Source organism: Dermacentor albipictus, chromosome 4 (genome assembly GCF_038994185.2).
Source record: "Dermacentor albipictus isolate Rhodes 1998 colony chromosome 4, USDA_Dalb.pri_finalv2, whole genome shotgun sequence".
NCBI lineage: Eukaryota > Metazoa > Arthropoda > Arachnida > Ixodida > Ixodidae > Dermacentor > Dermacentor albipictus.
The window spans coordinates 38490177-38511691 of record NC_091824.1 but is presented as its reverse complement, the minus strand read 5'-3'; the positions used below and the strand labels follow the sequence as shown (position 1 = coordinate 38511691).

General features: G+C 49.9%; 1 protein-coding gene across 2 annotated transcripts in view; it reads right to left on the bottom strand.

Moving 5' to 3' along the window:
- The window catches only part of LOC139059060 (angiotensin-converting enzyme-like), an 86196-nt gene that overhangs the window by 30119 nt on the left and 34562 nt on the right, over window positions 1–21515 (bottom strand). For both annotated transcript variants that reach the window (XM_070536896.1, XM_070536897.1), the window contains exon 8: window positions 5759–5928. In XM_070536896.1, the coding sequence (XP_070392997.1) occupies window positions 5759–5928 (170 nt within the window). The remainder of the gene's footprint in view (window positions 1–5758; window positions 5929–21515) is intronic.

Sequence of the window (21515 nt, the reverse complement as noted above, 5' to 3'; positions counted from 1 at the left end):
GTTCTTTGTTCTTTGTTCCTCTCTCTGTCGCGGTGCGTCGTTAGCGGCCACCGGCGACCATTTGGCTATGTTTTCTGTAACTAGCTTCATATTCGGACGTGACGTTAAAACTGATGTTTCTATTGAGTCCCAGCTCAATAAATGTTCTTTGTGACTTCTCGAGAGATTTTCCTAGGGTCTCCCTTGTCGCGTTCGCAGTCTCGCCTTCCCCTAAGCTGTGGGGCCGCAGCTGTGGGGCCATACGCGCGCAGCTGCGCGTCGGCACACGGAGCGGGCTGGAGCAGGCGCGGACGCGCGGTGCCCTGCACGCGTGGCGGCTCAGAGTGCTCGAACCCGCGGTGGTCGTCCGGCGCGCGCGGTATCGGAGCGTGCGCGCCGTGAGCGTCGCGGGTGAAGACCACAACCTCAATGGCAGCCCCAGCATCCCCCATTGTGCTGCAACAGCCCAGGGAGCCACCGAATTTCAGTGGATCATCATTTTAACACCCGGATAACTGGCTGCAAATATATAAAAGGGTCGCTGCATTCAACAAGTGGAACTCTGAGGACAAGCTCCGGCATGTGTACTTCGCGTTAGAAGACGTCGCCAGGACGTGGTTGGAGAACAAAGAATCAGCCCTGACTGCATGGGACCTGTTCCCCAATGGCTTCCTGCAGACGTTCTCTAGAGTCCTGCGCAAAGAACGAGCCCAAGCTTTACTGGATACCGGCATGCAACTGCCTAACGAGAACATCGCGATCTTTACGGAGGAGATGAGTCTCCTCGTCCGACACGCCGAACCATAAATGTAGGAAGAGATAAAATTTCGCTTCCTGATGCGTGGTTTGGAGCAAGAACTTTTCGACAGATCAATGCGCAACCCGCCTAAGACCGTTGCCGAATTTATTTCCGAGGCCACAACTATTGAGATGACGCTCGATATGAGGACAAGGCAATATAACTGCCTACCGCTGAGCACAAATTGTACTACCCAGATGAAGAAAGTTAATACTGCATGGGAAGGCCCGCAAATTCAGACAGCTTGAGGACACCTCATAACGCCGACTAGAATCTGCACGGCAAGAATTACCGTTCATGGCCGGGCTTACCCTGCCACCTTCGTTATCCTCCAACAGTGTTCACGGGACGTCATTCTAGGCATCGACTTCCTGAACCAACATGGCGCAGTCATCGACCTGAAGTCGAAGTCGATAACGCTGTCGGAAGGTGAACCGATACGACCGAAGAGCTCTCGTAGTCCCCACGCCTTGAGTGTGCTCAAAGATCAAGTGAGCATCCCGCCTCGCTCCAGCATTGTTATTTCCCTCGGCACCGAAACACCTGCAGACGTAGAAGGCGTCATAAAGGCCGACCAACGTGTACTGCTCGGCCGTGAAATTTACTTCGCAACAAGGATCACTCGACTGCACGGAGCGAAAGCAGAAGTTATGCTAACCAACTTCAGCCAGGAATGCAAGCACATAACAAGGGCACGATAATCGCATACATCGAGGAAATTGTGGAAACCAGCAATGTGGTTGTCCTGTCGGATTCTACCGCATTTACCCCAGCGACCATGGTTCCCGCACCAGACTTGGACATAAATCCAAGTCTGCCCATAAGTAAGCAGCAACAGCTCAGAAATCTTCTCCGACGATACAAAGACTGCTTTTCGACGTCATCGAGGATTCGACCAACACCGGTTGCGAAGTATTGCATAATAATCGAAGAGTGCGCTTGATTACTCCGCGAGAGCCCTTACCGAGTTTCGGTGCGAGAAAGTGAAGCTATAAGACAAGTTCACGAAATGCTGAGTGACGACATCATCCAGCCGTCGAAAAGCCCGTGAGCATCATCTGTCGTCTTGGTGAAAAAAATGGACGGAACCTTAGGTTTCTGCGTCGATTATCGTCCACTGAACAATATCACTAAGAAAGACGTGTACCCCCACCCTCTCCTCCCACGGATAGACGAAGCGTCGGATCGGCTCCGCAACGCTAAATACTCATCGTCGATGGATATCAAGTCTGCCTTCTGGCAAATAGAAGTCGACAAAAGAGATCGCGAAAAGACCTCCTGCATCACGCCGGACGGCTTCTACGAGTTCGAGGTAATGCCATTCGGATCGTGCTCGGCGCCTGAACGTTTCAGCGCGTCATGGGCATGGTGTTAGCAGGACTGAAGTGCCAGACCTGTCTTGTTTACTCGAATGACGTCGTCGCCTTCACCAGAAATTTCTGCGATCACTTTGGGCAGTTTTCGACAGTACTAGATGTCATCAAGTAATCAGGGCTCATTCTGAAGTCGGAAAAATGCCGCTTCGCTTACGGTGATCCTGGGCCATGTCATCAGCAAATTTAGAGTCCGCCCTTACCCACAGAAGACAGCCGGCATCGCAAAGTTCCAGCAGCCCATCGACAAGAAGGCAGTGCGTAGATTACTTGGCGTATGTGCCTACTACAGGTTCTTTGTAAAGGACATTTCACGCATTGTTGAGCCGCTGACACATCTAGCGAAATGTGATGTCGAGTTCAAGTGGGAAACGCCGCATGTCGACGCATTTCAAGAACTGAAACGATGCATGCAGTCGCCACCGGTATGTGCGCACTTCGACCACGACGCTGATACGGAAATACACACTGACGACAGTAGCTTAAGCCTCGGTGCCGGAAGCTGCGAGAATGCGACATCAGTGTAATCTGCAAGTCCAAATGAAAACACTTTGATGTCGATTGCCTATCACAGGTCCCCATTAACGCGTCGCCGCAAAATGACGAGGATGACGGCGCCTTCCTTGCAATAATAAGCGCGGAACACTTCACTGAACAGCAACGAGCAGACTCGGAGCTGAAAAGCCTCGTCGAGTATATGGAAGGGAACACCGACGTTGTCCCTAGAGCGCCTAATCGAGGATTGTCTTCGTTCTCGCTTCAAAACAAACTCAAAAGAATATCATCAGAAGCCAACAAACAAAGACAGCAAGGATAGCGGAAATTACTTGTAAAAATCGGTCCCCTCGGTTAACTTCCTTTCTTCTCGTTCTGCTAATAAAGAAAAACTGCCACTAGTTCGCGCGAAATACCTTCTTGTTGTTCCCTCAGCGCTGCGTCCAGAAGTACTGCACGCCCTGCATGACGATCCGACCGCTGGACATCTCGGATTCTCCTGGACGCTATCGAGGATACAGGAAAGGTATTAATGGCCGCGCCTGACCGCCGACGTGCCTGTTACGTCAAGACATGCCGAGAGTGTGAGCGACGCAAGACACTACCGACAAAGCCAGCGGGATTCCTACAGCCGGTCCAGCCTCAGTGCCAACCATTTGAGCAGATCGGGATGGATTTGCTGGGACTCTTTCCGGTGTCAAGATCTGGAAATAAGTGGATCGTCGTGGGGACGGACGGACGTGGGGGACGGACCCGTTTCGCTCAAACGAAAGCTCTGCCGAAAGGTAGCGCAGCTGAAGTGGCGAAATTCTTCGTCGAGAACATCCTGCTATGACATGCCGCCCCAGAAGTAATCATCACCGACAGAGAAACGGCCTTTACAGCTTAGCTCACCCAAGCCTTTCTGCAACACGGTCAGACAAGGGACAGGAGGACAACTGCCTACCACCCGCAGACGAATGGTCTTACGGAGCGCCTGAATAAGACCTTTGGCGATGTACTAGCCATGTACGTCGACGTAACGTTCGCTTATAACACGTCGGTGCAAGAAAGAACACAGATCACGCCGTTCAAGCTGGTTTACCTCAGGAACACTACTACACCCTTGACGCCATGTTGCCGCACGTCACCGACGATGAGAACCTTGACGTCGCCACCTATCTCCAGCGTGCCGAAGAATCCCGACATCTCGCTCACCTGCCGATCAAGAACCACCAGAGGACCGACAGCCGACACTACAACCTTCGACAACGCTATGTTGAGTACCAGCCCGGCGACCGTGTTTGGGTTTGGACCCCAATACGCCGACGAGGACTTAGTGAGAAGATATTGCGCTGCTACTTCGGACCCTACAAGATCATCCGGCGCATTGGCGCACTCGACTATGAAGTCGTACCAGACGGCATTTCACTATCACAGAGGCGCCGCTTACGACTTGAAAAAGTCCATGTTGCGTAACTTAAGCCGTTCTACCAGCGCCATTGAACTTTGCGACTTTGCGTAGCTGACCTTTGGACTTTCCTTTTTGGACTGTGTTACCTTGGACTTTGTTTCTTTGATGAGTCTCCTTTGGTGTTTCCCTCTCTTGTTATGCTTGTAGCATCGGGACGATGCTTTTTCAGAGCGGGGTACTGACACGGGGACTTGTTTATCTTTTTCGGGTGAGCGCTTTTCACCGTCTACGAAATGTTATCACTCATCGCGGGACGCGCCTGCATGTATCAGAAGTTTCTGGAATGTTATCGGTGGTCCTATGCGCTGTCTGCTGTCATCGAACCTTGCGTAATCTGATTACATGTATGCGCGACGCGAATGATCAATAACTTTCTAAAAGACACGCGGGCACAAATGATTACTCTGGATCGTTCGATGACTAGTGTGTAAAAGCCGACGGGCTTGACCGGCCGATGAGATTTCGAAGATCGCCGACTGTGTTCGCCGCTATCGTTGTGCTTTAAGTGTTGCCTGTTTTTGTGGGCACAGGTTCGCTCAATGAAAGTTAGTTTCGTCATTCACAGAATTGCTCCTGTGTTCATTACCGTCACTACTACGTGACAATATGGTCCACGTGGTGTTCCCAAGATATACACGAGGAAAAAACTACTCCGATTCATTTCAATTGTTCAACCACATCTATACATCGTGAGCTTAGCTTAATATCGATGGAGGAGGGAACTGGCTTATCTTCAGGGTGGAATATAGGGTGTAGCATGGGTATTTATTTATTCTATTTATTGAAAAATGCAGCCAAAAGCCCTCATTACATGGGGTGGGGGGTGGGGGCGATCATAGGCACTGGTGGTATCATTGGATTCGTGAAGGAGATCAAGATCATTTCCAGCAAAGGTGCTAGTATTATCAGCGTAAACAACAAATTTATCAGTGGAGTTAGTGTTGGAAATATTATGAAGGTACGTATTAAATAATGATGGCCCCAATATACTACCTTCTGGAACGCCAGAAATTGCAAATTTTGGTTCATATATCAGGTTGTCTATGCAAACAGGCTGTTTTCTATGCGATAGATATGATTTGATAAGCACTTGAGTCTGTGCGCGAAAACCACATCTTTCTAAGTTTGTTTAGGACAGTATGACTCAAATTCTAGTAAATGGCCTCTGAGATTGTAAGCAAGCCGCAAGCGCCAAGCGATTTCGCAGGTCTGCCCAGCTGCAGCGCTCTTTCTAAACTTTCCACGTTCTGTGTCATTTAGGCAAGGAGTAAGGGAGGTGTTTTTCTATTTTTATTACTGTTTTTCAGGAGCTTCTATTCTGCAAGTTTCTCGTGGCACATCCATTCATATTTCAAGCGTTAAACGTGGTGGGGAAGCTGCTGTATGCCTACACTATCTCATGCTAGGCGTTTTAGAGGGTACAAGATTGCTTTGCAGTTCTGCTAAAGAAAATAAATTTCTGTCACGTTCGGGAGGTAGGCCGAAAATTTATTGCGCATCTCCGAAAACGTGGCCAGACAAACGTACGTTCGTGTTCAAGTATTAGCAGTTTAGGGGAGCGTTTTCCTGTGCGATCGACGATCACTAAACTTTATTATGCGCCTCCCCCCCCCCCTTCCCCTTCGTTTTCATCTCTGCTCACATCTGTGACACACTTGCCTTACATCCTTGCCGATGTAGAAATCCCAAGCCGAAGGATGGCACACAATCTTTCTGTCTGTCGGCTTTGTCAGCACCGACCGCTCCCAGAATGTTTGAGGCATTGGTGGGAGGCCCATCGAGGTGAAAAACTCCTCAGACATCTTGAACATGTCGAGAACAGTCATGTTCTGCAAAACATAAGTGAACAGTGGATGGTCAACTTTTATGGGGATTTCTTAAAATGAAAACAGAAAACAACACTATTTTGCTTCAAGTTTCTACATTGCTGTTGTTTGAATCAAACTGTGATAGAAAGCTGAATGCTAACAGCGCGCTAAATGTACGACGCCAGTGTTGAACCATTGCACGCGTTTGTAACGCTTTGAAGCTGCGTGTAATTTACACTTTCATATACAAGTGCTTCAAGCGAAAGAAACTGAGTCTAATTATTACAGCATTAGACACGGCTCATTTTGGGCGTCTCGTTTCCATCGTACGTGGTGTTTCGAGCCATAGAAGGCAAATGAATGCCGTCGTTTTGTGCTTAATTGTATGATTAATGATGTCTAACACCACGAAGCTGCACGTGTTCAATTATTTATTTATTTATTTATTTATTTAGCATTACTGTAGGCCTTGGCAGGCCCATACAGGGGTGAGTTCCAGGGGTATTCACAGTTTCGATCACTATACAGAGATCATTTGCCCATCAGTGTAATGTTCCGCAACGCATCAGTCTGGCCAAGTGTCAAAAAAGCACATACAACTTCCGCCTTATGGCACAGGATGAAAAAAAGATTTTAATTTGGTTACAAAATTGGACACAATCGCTGTCATCAACATCGCGTGACAAATAATTCCATAACTCGACGGAAAAGAGAACTTAAATGTATTGCAACCGGTGACGTATGGTCAGGTGTGCTTATCGTGATTTATTCGTTTAGTGTGGTGATGTGGTGGCTGCAGGTACTGATTTTGTTGATATGCACAAACCCATGATAGGGCATGAAAATGAACTTCATGGCGGCAACGCGACGCCGACTGGAAAGTTTGGGAATGCCTGCTTGCTTTCTAAGTGAACTGACGCTTTCGTACCGACAATTCTTTGGGTATATAAATCGTAATGCTCTATTTTGCACCCTTTCCAGCCTATCTGCTAAGTACTGTTGATGAGGGTTCCATACTATGCTACCATACTCTAATATGGGTCTGACTAAGGTTTTGTAGGCGTCCAACTTTACTTCAGCAGGTATCATGGCTAATTTCCTTCGTAAAAATCGTAGTATTCTAAACGCTTTCGCACAAGTATTGTTAATATCCACATTCCATTTCCAATTACGCGTAAGTGTTACTCTTAGATACTTACCGGTGTCTGTTTGTTTGAGCTGGGACCCAGTTAATGTAGTTAAACCTGAGTTGCGGATTTTATGACTGACACTCATACATTTAGTTTTCGATACATGTATTTTCATGCCCCACTTCTCCCACCACGGAGCAACGTTATTTAACGACATGTTCAGTTTCAGTTGATCATCTGGTCCCCGCACAACTGTTTAAATCACGCAATCGTCAGTGAAACGACGTGCGTGATTAAAGGCGCAATGGCCTCCTGATTAAGCGTATCAGCTGGTTGATTATCGTACACCCCTAAATGATAGTACACGAACATTCCTTCATTGCGCACGCATAAAAATACGGCCACCACAACCGGTAATGAAATCCACGACATCGCGCTAGGCAATTCCATAGCCCGTCACCACGTAGTAATCAATCTAGTTTTTTTTTTGTTTAGAATACACATATGGAATTATAAGAACGTTACTCTTGCTGTGATACGGCCGTTGCCGTGGCACAGCTGGTATAGAATTCTGCTGGTTGAGCACACGGTCTCGGGTTCAATTCCCGATAGTAGCGGCCATTCTACACTATTCCGGAACAGCGCTTTAGACGCGGTCGCTAACCCGCATAGCCTCAGTGCTGCTTTGCGACCTTAAATTCTGCGAATCAAACACTATACTCGATCTAATCCAATGCTTTATTATCCGGAAGTGATGGAAAATTAATAATCAAAAGAAAAGACGTGGTGATTACACTTCGAAATCCCTGCACGGCCTCCGTCTGGTGTCCTAAACTTTAACGTCAACAGTTCAGTAACGAAAAAAAAATACTTGTCTTCATTAATAAGCTAGCCCTCTCTCTTGACTAATTATCTGAAATTTCCCTGCATGAAAATGACCACAATATGCGGTAATATTATTAAACCCCCGATATCAGAGCGACGTCGTTGATGCTGTAGTCGGGTCGCAAACCAAAAGTGAATTAGGTTTAGCCTTTTTCTGAGATGTTCTGAGATGATGTGCTTTATGTTCAAACTTGTCCTTTGTCCTGGTGTGCTTTAGGAAAGAATATGCGACAGAAAGTAAGAGAGAGAGAATGAAACCTTTATTTGAAGCATTGACTTGTCAGTCGAGGTGGGAGGGTCCCTTATTCCAGGAACCCTCTGGCTTGGATCGCCCTCCGGGCCTGGGCGACGAGTTCGCGCTAGTCGACCAGGTCCGGCTTGGAGATCGCAGCCTTCCATGTTTCAGCGAAGAGGTTTGGGTCAGCGTCTGCTGCTACTAGTTGTGCCACTGTGATGGTTTCTCAGGTTTTCTTGCATTGCAGTAGGAGGTGCGCCAGGCTGTCAGGCACGTTGCAGTGTGGACAGGTGTAGCTGTATAGCGTCGGGTGGAAATGATGCAGTAAGCTTCCATGGGTAAAGGTATTGCTTTGGAGTCGCCTGTAGTCGGTGCCTTCGTTTTTCGTTAGTTTTGGATCTGGTGGAGGGTATACCTTGCGTCCGAGCCGATAGTGCTGCAGTAGTGCTTGATAAGTTAGGGATATTGTTTCCGTTTCTTCCGCTGATTTGGGTGGGTGGGACATGCCTAGAATCTCGTGCGGGGAAGCCCGGTTGACGCTTGCGCGCGCGGGCCGCGGTGTGTGCCGCTTCATTCCCTTCTAGTCCCTCGTGTCCCGGGACCCACATGATGCAGGTGTAGGGGGGAGGAGTGTCCCCACGTTTCAGTGTGTTGCTCGCTTTTTTGAAGATCCTGCCCTTCATGTAGTTACGTGCCGCTGTTTGAGAAACAGTGAAGACCACTACGGAATCCTCGCTTGTATGGGTGGCGAGTGCTATAGCGGCCTCCTCAGCTGTGTCGGGGCGTTTGGCGAGATTTGTCGCCAACGCGAGTGTCGTACCCCTGTAGTCTGCCACGCTGATGGCGAAGGCATTTCGGTCCGGATACTTGGCTGCGACCACGTAGCGCGCCTGCGGGTCGTGGTTGTGGTTGTGAGCTTGAGTCTCTCGATGTAGTTGATGAGCTGCGCTTCCGCGAGTTCTTCCCAGGTGTTGCGAACTCCCATGCGAAGCAATCGTTCATTGGAGGCGGTTGTCGGCAGTCCTAGGGCGAGCTTCGTGGCCTTTCGTATTCGGAGGTTTAGCTTTTGTTTCTCGCCTGTCTTCAGGCTGAGGTAAGGAGTTCCGTATGTAATGAGGCTGTAAAGGAGGGCTTGGACCAGTTGCAAGGTGTCGTGTTCTTTGAGGTCATTGCGGCGATTTGCCACCCGTTGTATCAGATGAGTAAGCTGTGCCACGGTGTTGTGTAGCCTGGGGAGTGTGGCGGAGGCGGACCCGTCCTTGCGCATATGGACTCCGAGAATTCGAAGTGAGTCGACCTTCGGTATCGGGACTCCCCGAAGAAGGACTTGTGGGTCCGGTGCGTCGTGACTTGGGGGCCGGCCCCGGGTGCGAGCCCCGAGTACTAACAGCTCTGATTTATCCAGGGCACAGTGGAAGCCGCAGGTGTCGAGGTACCGTTCGATGATGTTGATCGCCTCCTGAAGACGGGTATCCTGTTCGCCCGTGCTCGCGCCTCTCGTCCACAGTGCGATATCATCTGCATATAGAGCATGGAATATCCCAGGGACGGTGTCTAGGAGGCGGGGAAGTTTGAGGAGGGCCACGTTGAAGAGGAGTGGCGAGATTACCGAACTTTGAGGCGTACCCCTGTTAGGTAGGTGAAATGTCTTGCTCCGGAGGTTGGCAGTCCCCAGCGTGGCCGTACGGTTGGTGAGGAAAGCGCGCATGTACGCGTATGTTTTGGCACCGCAGCCGATATCTTCTACATTACGGAGAATGGCTTCATGGCTCGCGTTATCAAAGGCGCCCTTTACGTCTAGAGCTAGAATGGACGACTTGCTGTGTTTACTCAAATAGTCAAGAATATCTTCCTTTAGCTGGAAGAGGACGTCCTGCGTGGAGAGCATCTGGCGGAAGCCGAACATGGTTTGTGGATAGCTATCGTTTTCCTCGAGACGTGTGGTGAGCCGCTCGTTCACCATGTGTTCAAGCAGTTTCCCGGCGCAGGAGGTGAGATGGGGCGGAGATTTGCGATGGAGATGGGTTTGTTTGGCTTGGGTACCATAGTTACCTCCGAGTGTTTCCAGGCTGTTGGTAGCTCGCCCTTAATCCAGCAGTCGTTATAGTACAGAAGGAGAGCCGTTAGCGCCCGAAGGGGTAGCTGTCGAAGGTGCTTGTTGGCGACTCTGTCTTTGGCCGGGCTCGTATTACGTGTTAGCCTAGAGAGGGCCGCCTGTAACTCTGCCTGTGTGAAAGGCCGATCTAGCTCTTCTTTCGGAGCTCCTTGGTACTCCCTGGGGGTGGAAAGGTTGGTGGCAGTGGTTTGCGGGTTAGCTGAGCCGTGTAGCTTCATCTGAAGTTCCTGGAGTAGCTGATCCTCTGTGCAGCCATAGTTGTGGATTAGTCGGTGAATTGTATGTCTCTGTTAGGTTTTGGTGTGGGTATCGTCGACTAGGGCTCGAAGTATATGCCAAGTCTTCTTTGTGCTGAGGGTCCCTTGAAGTTGGTCGCGGAAGGATCGCCAGTTCTGATTTGCTAGCTGTTCAGCGTACTCCTGTGCATGCGTGCTTTATAGAGCAATTTGGCGCTGGAGCTTGCGGTTGAGCGTTTGGCGTCGCCATCATTTGAGGAGCGATTGCCGAGCCTCCTCTAAGTGCAGTAGGTGATTATCGATGGCCAGGTTGTCCTCGTTTAGTTGCATCGTCCTGGTGTGGCCGGCAGCCGCTCCTACAATACCGTTCAGCCAAGCTTCAATGTCTTTGATGTCCGAATCCTTGTCAAGCTCATGCCTATATGCTTTCCAGTCAGTGAGCCGTACCTTTCCTGTTTTTTTTTATTTATTTAACATACTGTTAGTCCCACTGGGACTGTTACAGGAGTGGATTTATCAGAAAGATACAGGAATACAGTACAGTACAGTAATAGACCAGTTACACATCAAGCGGGCAACAATACAAACAGCATACAGTACAGTACAGTATACGCCAGTTACACACCGTGTGGGCAACACAATATCAATACAGTCTGAACATGATCGTCAGGTGTGGAATGTTGACAAGACTGACGAGGCTGCGAGCTCAGCGAACTTTTTTAAGGAATCCTGCGCAGTTATAGATTTATCTAGCCCGTTCCATTCTCTTATGGCTCGAGGGAAAAAGGAAAAGTAATATGTGTTGTTAGCACAAGAGTATTCATTAATCGTAAAGTCATGCTTGTGACGTGTTTCTCTAGAACGATTAAAACTAACGTAAGTAGCAGGATCCATGTTAAATGCTTTATGAATTAATTGATAAAGAAACTTGAGTCTATGGAGCATGGCGCGGCTTGATAAGGTGTCTAGGCTTGCGTAGGAAAGCAGCTCTGTGGGAGAATCAGTGCGCGGTGAGATTGTTGTACCTCGATTTGAATTATGTGGTGATCGCTCCCTAACGTGTCCGGGAGTCGGGTCCACGTGGCCTTTCGCACGTCTCGAGTGAACGTGAGATCAGGATTGGTGTCCCTCGACACGCTGTTGCCTACTCGGGTGGGTTGGAGCAGGTCATTCCATAAGGTAAGACCGTGCTGCTGTGCGGCGTCGTGAACCCGTGCCCCTTTCTTGGTGGTATTGCGGTAGCCCCAGGCCGCATGTGGGGCGTTAAAGTCCCCTACTACAACAAGCTGGTTCCCGTTAACGTTCTTGCGAAGGTCCTGGACGAAGTGATCGTAGTGGAGTAGCTGCTTCCGCGGCGTGGTGTAAAGATTGGCCAGGTATAGGCTCTGTTGATTCTTGCGAGTCGGCAACACCTCCACTATGGTGTGTTCGATTTCAGTACCTTCAATTTCGTGAGGCTGTGCGGTTAGTGTCTTCTTGACAAGAATTGCGGTGCGGGCAGTGTGTGTCATAGTGTTGTAGCCGGGGAGCTTTATTTTCTTGGTGTTGGATTCCTGTAGCGCGATTATGTCTGGATTGTTTGCTTTGAGATATTCTGGCAGGTTGGCCGAGCGGGGTCTATAGGATCTGCAATTCCAGTGCCAAATGCGGAGGGTGGGAAGCGGCTCGGTATGTCTACGTTTGGGAGCCGCCATGTCGGTGGTTGTCCTTTACCTGGAGTAGGTGGTTTGGTGTTGTCGAGCTAGAATCCTCCGCGGATTTCAGTCGTGCTGTCTTTCGTCCTTTGCGTTTGCTTCCTAACTGCTCCGCCAGATGTTCATCAGTCACGAAATTCTTGTAAGCATAGGTCATGAAGTTGTGTTGTTGTGCCATGAAGCCATCCAGTTTGGCGTCGAGTGTGGTGACCGTACGGGCTAGTGGCTCTACCTTTTCCATGATTTTAGTTACCCCTGAGGGTTTCCTCGAAGACTTGAAGGCGTCGTTCAACAAGGTCGGGAATCTTCGCTTCATGAGCTTGCAACCGTTCGTCTACCCGCTTCATTATTCTGGCTTCTACCTGTTTTAGTATGCTTTCTTCTACTCTCTTCGCTACTCTTTCCTCTAGTTCTGTCGTGTTGCACTCGGCTACCGGTTGTTGTTGTATCGTCCTCTGTAGATCCTGTACTTTATGTTCGAGAGATCGTATCGTCGCTGTCTCACCCGAACTGCTCGGGTTGCGTGAGGAGTTCGAGGCACTGCTTCCATTCGCCGCGGCGACGTAATTCGCCTAACGGAGCGAGACCGTGGCTGAGAGCGGGATGTGGAGCGCGATCTTAGGATAAAGTGAGAGCGTCTCCAGCCAGGTCTTTGTCGAGGCGAGAGCCCCCGTGAGCTGTCCGAGATGGTAACCAGAGCGGGGAAGTCTTCAGTGCTCGAGCTCCAGTGATTCTCTCGGGCGCGAGCGTTGTCAAGCTGCTGTCTTCTTACTTGATAGGGGGGCGGGTTGTTACAGAGTTTCTTCTCACACTCCTTGCCTGCCGTTTCGTGGTCTCCGCCGCAAATCTTGCACTTCGGGTGACAATCGTGTTCTTCCGTGACCCCATCGCGCCCGCATGTGCAGCAGAAGTTGGCTCTCGGCTGAGGACAGATATCCTGTCGGCGCCCGATGGCGCCGCAGGTTCTGCAGTATTGGACGGATTTTCTGTGGGGCTTGCATCTGTAGTCACCACTCTGGTACGTAACGCAATAAGGGACGTGCTGTCCGTCGAAGGTGATAACCGCGGCTGTTGAAGATCCTAGCATGCGCGCGCCGAGAACCGTGTATCTTGAGTCCACTCGAAGGCCGGCAGCAATCTCCGCGGGACTGGTACCCGGTTCGAGGCCGTATATCACTGCGCGGCACACATCGTCTGGGTGTCGAATGTGGGAATTTACTTGATAGACGGTTCCGCCGAGTTGTATGGTGTTGATATGCTGCAATTTGGAAGCTCATTCCATACTTGCCGTGCTCGCGATGATCACATTCTCCAGTTTCTGCACTTGTACTCGGAGGTTATCGTGAAAGCCTTGCTGGGCCAAGCCACTGGATCTTCCGATGGCATGTGTCACGGCGATGAGAGTGTGCTTAGAGAGGTCAAGTCCTGCTCGAGGGCGGAAGACGATTTTGAAGTCGTCAATAGGGAAGGGTCGCATCCTCAGAATGCGTTGACGCTGCGGCAGTGCTTGTGCTTGAGGTTTGGGGTCTGGTTTCAGGACTTCCATGGCACTTTCCTCGGCAGATTTATTGTCTTCTTTTGCTGATCTGCCTTTATGACCAACTTGTAGCCGCTAGATGTGGGCTTTACCCGTCGTTATGCCGCTGTTCGCGTCATGTCCACTGTGGTATGGTATCGGAGTTAGCCCCGGTCACTTTCATTCGCGCCGTTGTCGGCTCTCCTTGTAAAGCGTTCGCCATCTGTGTTTCCAGAAAAGCGTGCGCGCTTCGCCTCAGATGCTGGTTCTGCGTGATTCACTCCTACTGTGAGAGCGCCGTGCGCGTGCACCGCGGGCCTGCACTCGCCAGCTGCTGGTCTCCCGCTCGTGCCATGGGTGCCCCAGCGTTAGGGTTATCTTGGAGCGCACGGTCACAAAATGTTCAGGGTTCGATTATTCGAGTAAAGGTCTACTCACTGTGTCATGGCTGGTGTCAAACGATGCTTTGGAACTTCAGGAATCCGAGGTTACGAAATTCGCTGAGTTTCCAAGCAATGTTCCACTCAAGATAGCGAGAAAAGCAGGAGCCCATGTGAGGTGCGACTGTGCTCCTCGGCCCTCTGGCGGTTTTTGCGACAGAAAGTAACAATATCTTTTTTTCATTGGCTTTTAAAAGGACTGGACGTAATGGGCGTGGATTGCAATTTCTTATTCCTTAAGAGAATGCTATAAAGGTAGACCGTTACTATGTGATCAGGCACACGTAAATACGACGGGCGGAAACGGACTTTCTTGATGGAGTCCTTCTCAATTGCATTGCTGTGCTCACCCGCTAGTTGGTTGTAGCGGAACGTTTTACAAGTTAGTAAGTAGCCAAGCCAATATCACTGCCAAATGTCTTACAGGTTAGTCTTGTAGACAAGGAATCTCCTCGTAATTTTGATTTCTTCTTGAGACAAACATACTTTCTCCATAAGGGTGAGGCAATGAACGCGGTAGCAATACTGTTACGTAGGAAGACGCCCACGAAAAGCTATATACAAGTATGTTTACAAGGCAATACGGCGCACTTGACCAAGACGCAACAGCCCACGCTAGCCTCTAATCGTCACCTTCACCCTGCTCGCCTCTTTGTCATCGCAAATACTGTTCCGTAGCACTACCGCCGGCGGCCAAAGCGCCGTCCCGAAGCGACTAAATGCCGGACTCGGAAGCAGTGTAGTAGACCTTGAGACTACTGACGTGCACAACATCACTAGGTGCCAGAGTAGAGGACGAGGTTGAACGCACAGGAGCAATTTTGTATGTCGCAGGCGTCAGCTGGCGCAGCACGCGGTAGGGCCCTGTATATTGTTAAAGCAGCTTCTCTGAAAGTCCGACGTGAGGAGAGGGCGACCACACGAGCACGAGCGCACCAGGCGAAAACTGTACGTCATGGTGGCGGGTGTTGTGCTGACGCTGCTGAGTGGTTTGCAAGGCCGTCAGTCGAGCACGGGCAAGCTGGCGTGCATGGTCCGCGAGGGCGATGGCGTCGCGCGCATACTCGCTTGTTGAGATCGCAGCAGGAGGAAGTGCCGTGTCAAGAGGCAAGGTTGGTTCGCGACCGTACAATAGACAAAATGGAGAAAATCCGGCGGTGTCGTGCCGGGAACAATTGTACGCAAATGTGATGTAAGGAACGGCAATGTCCCAGTCGTGGTGGTCCTTGGAAACGTACTTGAACAGCATATCGGTAAGAGTACGGTTTAACCGCTCTGTCAGGCCACTAGTTTGAGGATGGTATGAGGTAGTCAGCTTGTGTTGAGTGGAGCAGGAACGCACAATGTTGGCGATAACTTTCGAGAGGAAGTTACGACCACGGTCAGTTAGCAGCTGTCGCGGGGTGCCATGAAGTAAGATAATGTCACTTAAGAGAAAGTCCGCGACGTCAGTGGCGCAACTGGTAGGGAGAGCCCGTATGATAGCGTATCGGGAGGCGTAATCAGTTGCGACGGCTACCCATTTCCCAGAGAATGACGTGGGAAAGGGACCGAGGAGGTCTAATCCGACACGAAAGAACAGTTCCACAGGGACGGTGATCGGCTGGAGGTGACCGGCAGGTAGCACCTGAGGTGCTTTCCGACGCTGACAAGGATCACAGGCAGCTAGCGTCGGACGGAGCGAACAAGACCAGGCCAATAGAAGCGGTGGCGGACGCGGTCGTACGTGCGGGTTAACCCAAGATGTCCTGCAGTGGATGCGTCATGCATCTCAAAGAGCAGTCTGTCGTAGATGTTTTGGCACGACAAGAAGAAGATCAGATCTGTCAGGGAGGAAGTTCCGTCGGTACAGAATGCCGCGCTGGAGGGCATATCGGCGAACGGATGCGTCAGTAGGTGTAGAGCGCAGAGGTTCGATGAGTACTCGCAGCGATAGGTCTCGGTACTGCTCATCGGCGATGTTAGCGAAGGCAGACACAGAGAAAATGCCGTTGGCGGTACTACTGTCGGCGTCATCAGGCTCGTCTACCGCGTAGCGAGACAGGCAGTCAGCGCCCTTGTGTAGTCGGCCACATTTGTAGGCGACAGAGGACGAATATTCGTGGAGGCTTGGAGGTGCCAAGAATACGAATATTCTTGGCACCTCCAAGCCTCCATGAATATTCGTACTCTGAGAGAATACGAATATTCTTGGCACTTCGATGCGTTGAGCTGCAGACCGGCTCGCCGACAAACGTCCAGGACTGATGAGAGGCGTTCGAGGTGTGTAGCGAACGTTGGGGAGAATACTATAACGTCGTCCAAGTAGCACAGGCACGTGGACCATTTGAAACCGTAAAGAAGGGAGTCCATCATGCGTTCAAAAATGGCAGGAGCGTTACATAGGCCGAACGGCATCACTTTGAATTGATAAAGACCGTCGGGTGTTACAAAGGCAGTCTTCTCGCGGTCGAGATCGTCCACGGCAATCTGCCAGTTGCCGGACCGAAGTTCAATAGAGGAGAAATAGCGAACACCATGGATGCAGTCAAGGACGTCATCAATCCGAGGTAGGGGATACACGTCCTTTTTGGTAACCCTGTTAAGGTGCCGATAATCCACGCAAAAGCGCCATGATCCATCCTTCTTTTTTACCAGTACAACAGGTGACGCCCATGGACTACATGACGGTTCAGTAATGCGCTTGGCAAGCATTTTGTGAACTTCGGCGTGAATAACTTGCCGCTCAGCGGGTGATACTCGATACGGGCGGCGATGAATAAGAGGGGCGTCGCCGGTATTAATGCGATGTTTAACAGCTGTAGTTTGGGCCAAAGGACGTTTTAAAGTAAAAAAATATCGTGGTAGGCAAACAGAACGCGGTAGAGCTCACGAGCGTGCTCGGACGGCATAGTCGGGTGCAATCATTTTCTGTAAGTCGGCGACAGTACAAGTTGCCGACTGCAATGGTAGAGGAGGATCGACTGAATTGTCGTCTACTGCAATAGATGCTACTGAGTGATTCTCCAATGAGCAAAGCTGGGCGATAGACATCCCGCGTGGCCGCACTTGTGTCGTCAAGCCAAAATTGGCCATTGGCAGGCAGAGGCCGTAATAGACAAAACTGCATGAGGTACTGTGATCCCGTGTGTAAGAAGGACGTCTTGCATAAGAGCCGTGATGTGGTGACCGTCAGGGACTGGTGGGGATGACACGAAGTGAACGTAAGTCAGTGCCAAGCGAACGAAGTCGACGGAACTGAGGCGACTGGGGTGTGGTTCAGCGGGATCCAGAACAAGCAGGTCAAGGTGGAGAGCACTGGCGGAACAATCGATGAGAGCAGAATGTGCGGAGAGGAAGTCTAAGCCGAGGATGATGTCGTGGGGAAAGTGGGCGATGACTGTGAATAACACGATTGTGGAGCGATCGGCGAAGGAGACACGGGCGGCACACATACCAATTACGGGGGCTGTTCCGCCATCGGCGACACGGACAACAGGCGTGGTGGCCGGCGGGATTATTTTCCTCAGCCGGTTACGAAGGTCAGCGCTCATTACCGACAAATGCGCCCCAGTGTCTATAACAGCAGATACAGAAACACCATCTACTTGCACGTGAAGAATTGGTTCAGATGAGTGGGCACGTCAGTAGAGGATTTGGCGGCGTAGGGAGCAATGCAGCGTCACCTCGAGGCGCTGCATCGTCTAGTTTTCTGGCTGAGAGCGGCGTCTGAAGGGATTCGGCGAATAGGAGCGACGGGGCTGGGGGGGACGAGATTGTCGTCGTTGGGGCGAAGGCGAACGAGAATAGGGGCGGTTCGGCGCAGGAGAACCTGTGGCGGCATTATCGGAGCGGGCAGCTTAGGGACAAGAAGGGCCACCTGAGGGGCGAGAGTAGGCAGTATAAAAGACCGGTTCGGGGAACTCCAGTGACTGCGACAGTGCCGAGAAATGTGCCCGATTCGATGGCAGTGAAAACGAATGGGCTTGTCGTCAGCAGTGCGCCATTCAGATGGGTCGCGGAAACGTGGTGGGTAATAAGATGCTGGACGGGGCGGAATCGAAGAAGCCGGGTGGGTACCAGGCCGATAGGCCGAGCAGATGGGGTGAAGACCCATGTTTGGGAACTCCTGGCGGACAACTGCCTGGATCAGGGAAACCGTGACTGCGGGTGCATTTGAGGGGCTGGAGTCGAAGGCAGCCGAATAGGCGGCCTCGACCTCATGCCGGACAATTCTGGTAACATCGCCAGTGTTGTTGGGACGAGGAGCGTCGGCAGAGGAAGATGTCGCTGGGGTGTTGGGCAGGCGGGCAAACTGCTGGTCGATACGTCAGCTTTTAGCGAGTTCCAGGCGGCGGCACTCTTTTATAAGTGCATGTACCGTCGCCACGTTGTTAAAAACGAGCAAGTTGAAGGCGTGATCGGCAATGCCTTTGAGGATGTGGGACACCTTGTCGGACTCAATCATGTGTGCGTCAGCTTTGCGGCACAGAGCCAAGACGTCCTGAATTTACGTGACGTAGGGCTCTGTTGACGTCTGCACACGACCGGAAAGCGCCTTCTGCGCGGCAAGTTGGTGACCGTAGGGGTTGCCGAACAAGTCCCGGAGCTTTTGCTTAAGTGAATCCCAACTGGTGGGCTCATCTTCGTGCGTTCGAAGCCAAACTCGAGGTGTGCCACCGAGGTAAAAGACTAAGTTGGCGAGCATAATAGTAGGGTCCCACCGGTTATTGCGGCTGACGTGTTCGTACAGGCTGATGCAGTCCGAGGTCTTCCCCATCTTTGCCCGAGAATACGCCAGGATCACGGGGAGTGGGGAGAGTGATGTAGGTCGTCGAAGTGGCAGCAGGTGTCGGAGCCGGCGGAGTCGAGTTGTCGCCGCGGGGAGCCATGAAGGAAGGCTCGACGTACCGTCCACTTCGAAGCTCCGTGACGAGGTACAGGGAACGTCCACCTCCACCAGATATGTGACGTAGGAAGACGCCGACGAAAAGCTATACTCAAGTATATTTACAAGGCAATACACCACACTTGGCCAAGAGGCAACAGCCCGCGCTAGCCTCTAATCGTCGTCGTCGTCTTCACCCTGCTCGCCTCTTTGTCATCACAAATACTGTTCCGTAGCAATATGTTGGAATATTACACGAATAGTAAGACTCGTAGCTGCAGTGGCAGCACAAATTGAAGTAAACGTAAGCTAAGTAGAAACAGGCTGTTGTGTTAGTGGTCCTCTGAATTCTGTCATCGGACAATTTAATTTATGCTTCTTAATTAATGCCAGCGTCTTAGCGACTTCACCACCACTTTTCCTCAACGGGTATGTTTCAAAACACTGTACTGGACCGATCCTGGGGGTAGCGCACAGCCGCGCAAATAAAGTTGCATCATTTTCAGGTTTGAGCTCTGTTATTGTTTCGCACTTTCAAAAAAAAGGCATGCACTGTCAGTGTTTTCTTTCATGACATTTGTTTGCGCACTTCCGATCTAAAATCTCTTCGGAATATATGGTCAAGAATTTAAGAACTGGTAGGGGCAACATTAGCGATAAAGTGGTGCGGCAATATAACCCGCATATACCGCATGTCTTATACCGCATGTCTTATTGCATGGCATAGCATATAGCATACATATGCCTAATTATATACAGAACCTCACGGCGACGCCAATGATGATGGCAGACATTTTTTTGGAGTGTCGATATAATTGTTATCGCGATAAAACGACGAAATAAATTCCGGCAGACGCCATTTCCCACTGACTGTCGACGTTAATGCGAGTGTCATTCAAGCACTGGAGCCACATACCAAATGGCTGAAGACACCTTTATTTGGAATCTGTAGTGGCCCTTCATAAATTTATATTGCTGTGGCTATATGCGACACAGACTATTTCTAAAGTAGGCCCGCTTTGCTATGACACTAACTCGCTAGGTTCGGCCACGAGCATAACGGTGACGACAATGTAATGGAAAAGAAGGAATGATGTAGACGGAACGACGAATGTGGTATGACGGACGATGGCATGACGAGAATGGGAGGACGATTGGGAAATGAGGAAGGTCGAAAACGAAGATAAGAGTGACAACAACGGCATGAGGAGAATGGGGTGACGAGGACTGTATGACGACGGCAGCCCAACAAGTATTGGACGAAGCTGGAATGATGACGATGCAACAATTACGACGGCATCATGACCACTGTATGACAACTGCATGACGACGACTGTATGGCGGCGATTGATTGACGACAGCATGATCACGATGGAATGATGAGGGTGGAATGACGTCTATGAAACAACAAAGATGGTGTGATGACGGTGGCATGACGACAATAGGATGACGAGGACTGTGACCATAACGGTACGACGACGATGGTGTGACGAGATTCGGAGGACGAAGTGGGATTGACGACAATGCAACGATCACGATGGCATCACGACCAAGTGCACACCTAGTAGCCCACATTACGCTACTGGACAACGTGGTTCACTGGTTCAGAATAAAAGATAGATAGATAGATAGATAGATAGATAGATAGATAGATAGATAGATAGATAGATAGATAGATAGATAGATAGATAGATAGATAGATAGATAGATAGATAGATAGATAGATAGATAGATAGATAGATAGATAGATAGATAGATAGATAGATAGATAGATAGATAGATAGATAGATAGATAGATAGATAGATAGATAGATAGATAGATAGATAGATAGATAGATAGATAGATAGATAGATAGATAGATAGATAGATAGATAGATAGATAGATAGATAGATAGATAGATAGATAGATAGATAGATAGATAGATAGATAGATAGATAGATAGATAGATAGATAGATAGATAGATAGATAGATAGATAGATAGATAGATAGATAGATAGATAGATAGATAGATAGATAGATAGATAGATAGATAGATAGATAGATAGATAGATAGATAGATAGATAGATAGATCGCCTGAAGTTAGCAAAGAATACTCAATGAATTTAAACACTGTAAACGTCTCAAACTATGTTCGTGGATGAGGCACGGAGCCGTACACGAATGTTTTAGTAGTTTGGGCTGTTACAAGAGGAGAAATGAGCGTTAAATACCACCCTAATTTCGCAGACCTGCAACCAGCCATACACACGAAATTCTTGAACAAAAAACAAAAAACCAACAAGTCATCGTACACAATTTGCAAGATTGCTGATGACACGAGTTGGAGCTCTTGTGAGGTGATTTTGAGACTGGAAGCAGGCACGAAACGCATTGCCATGCTGTTTGTTCCCCGCCTGCTCGCATAGAGGAAAAAACCTCTTATGTTGCGTTGAACCCCTTTCAGATTTTCCTTTGAACATCATCACTTGTGAGAAAAGCTGGTCTA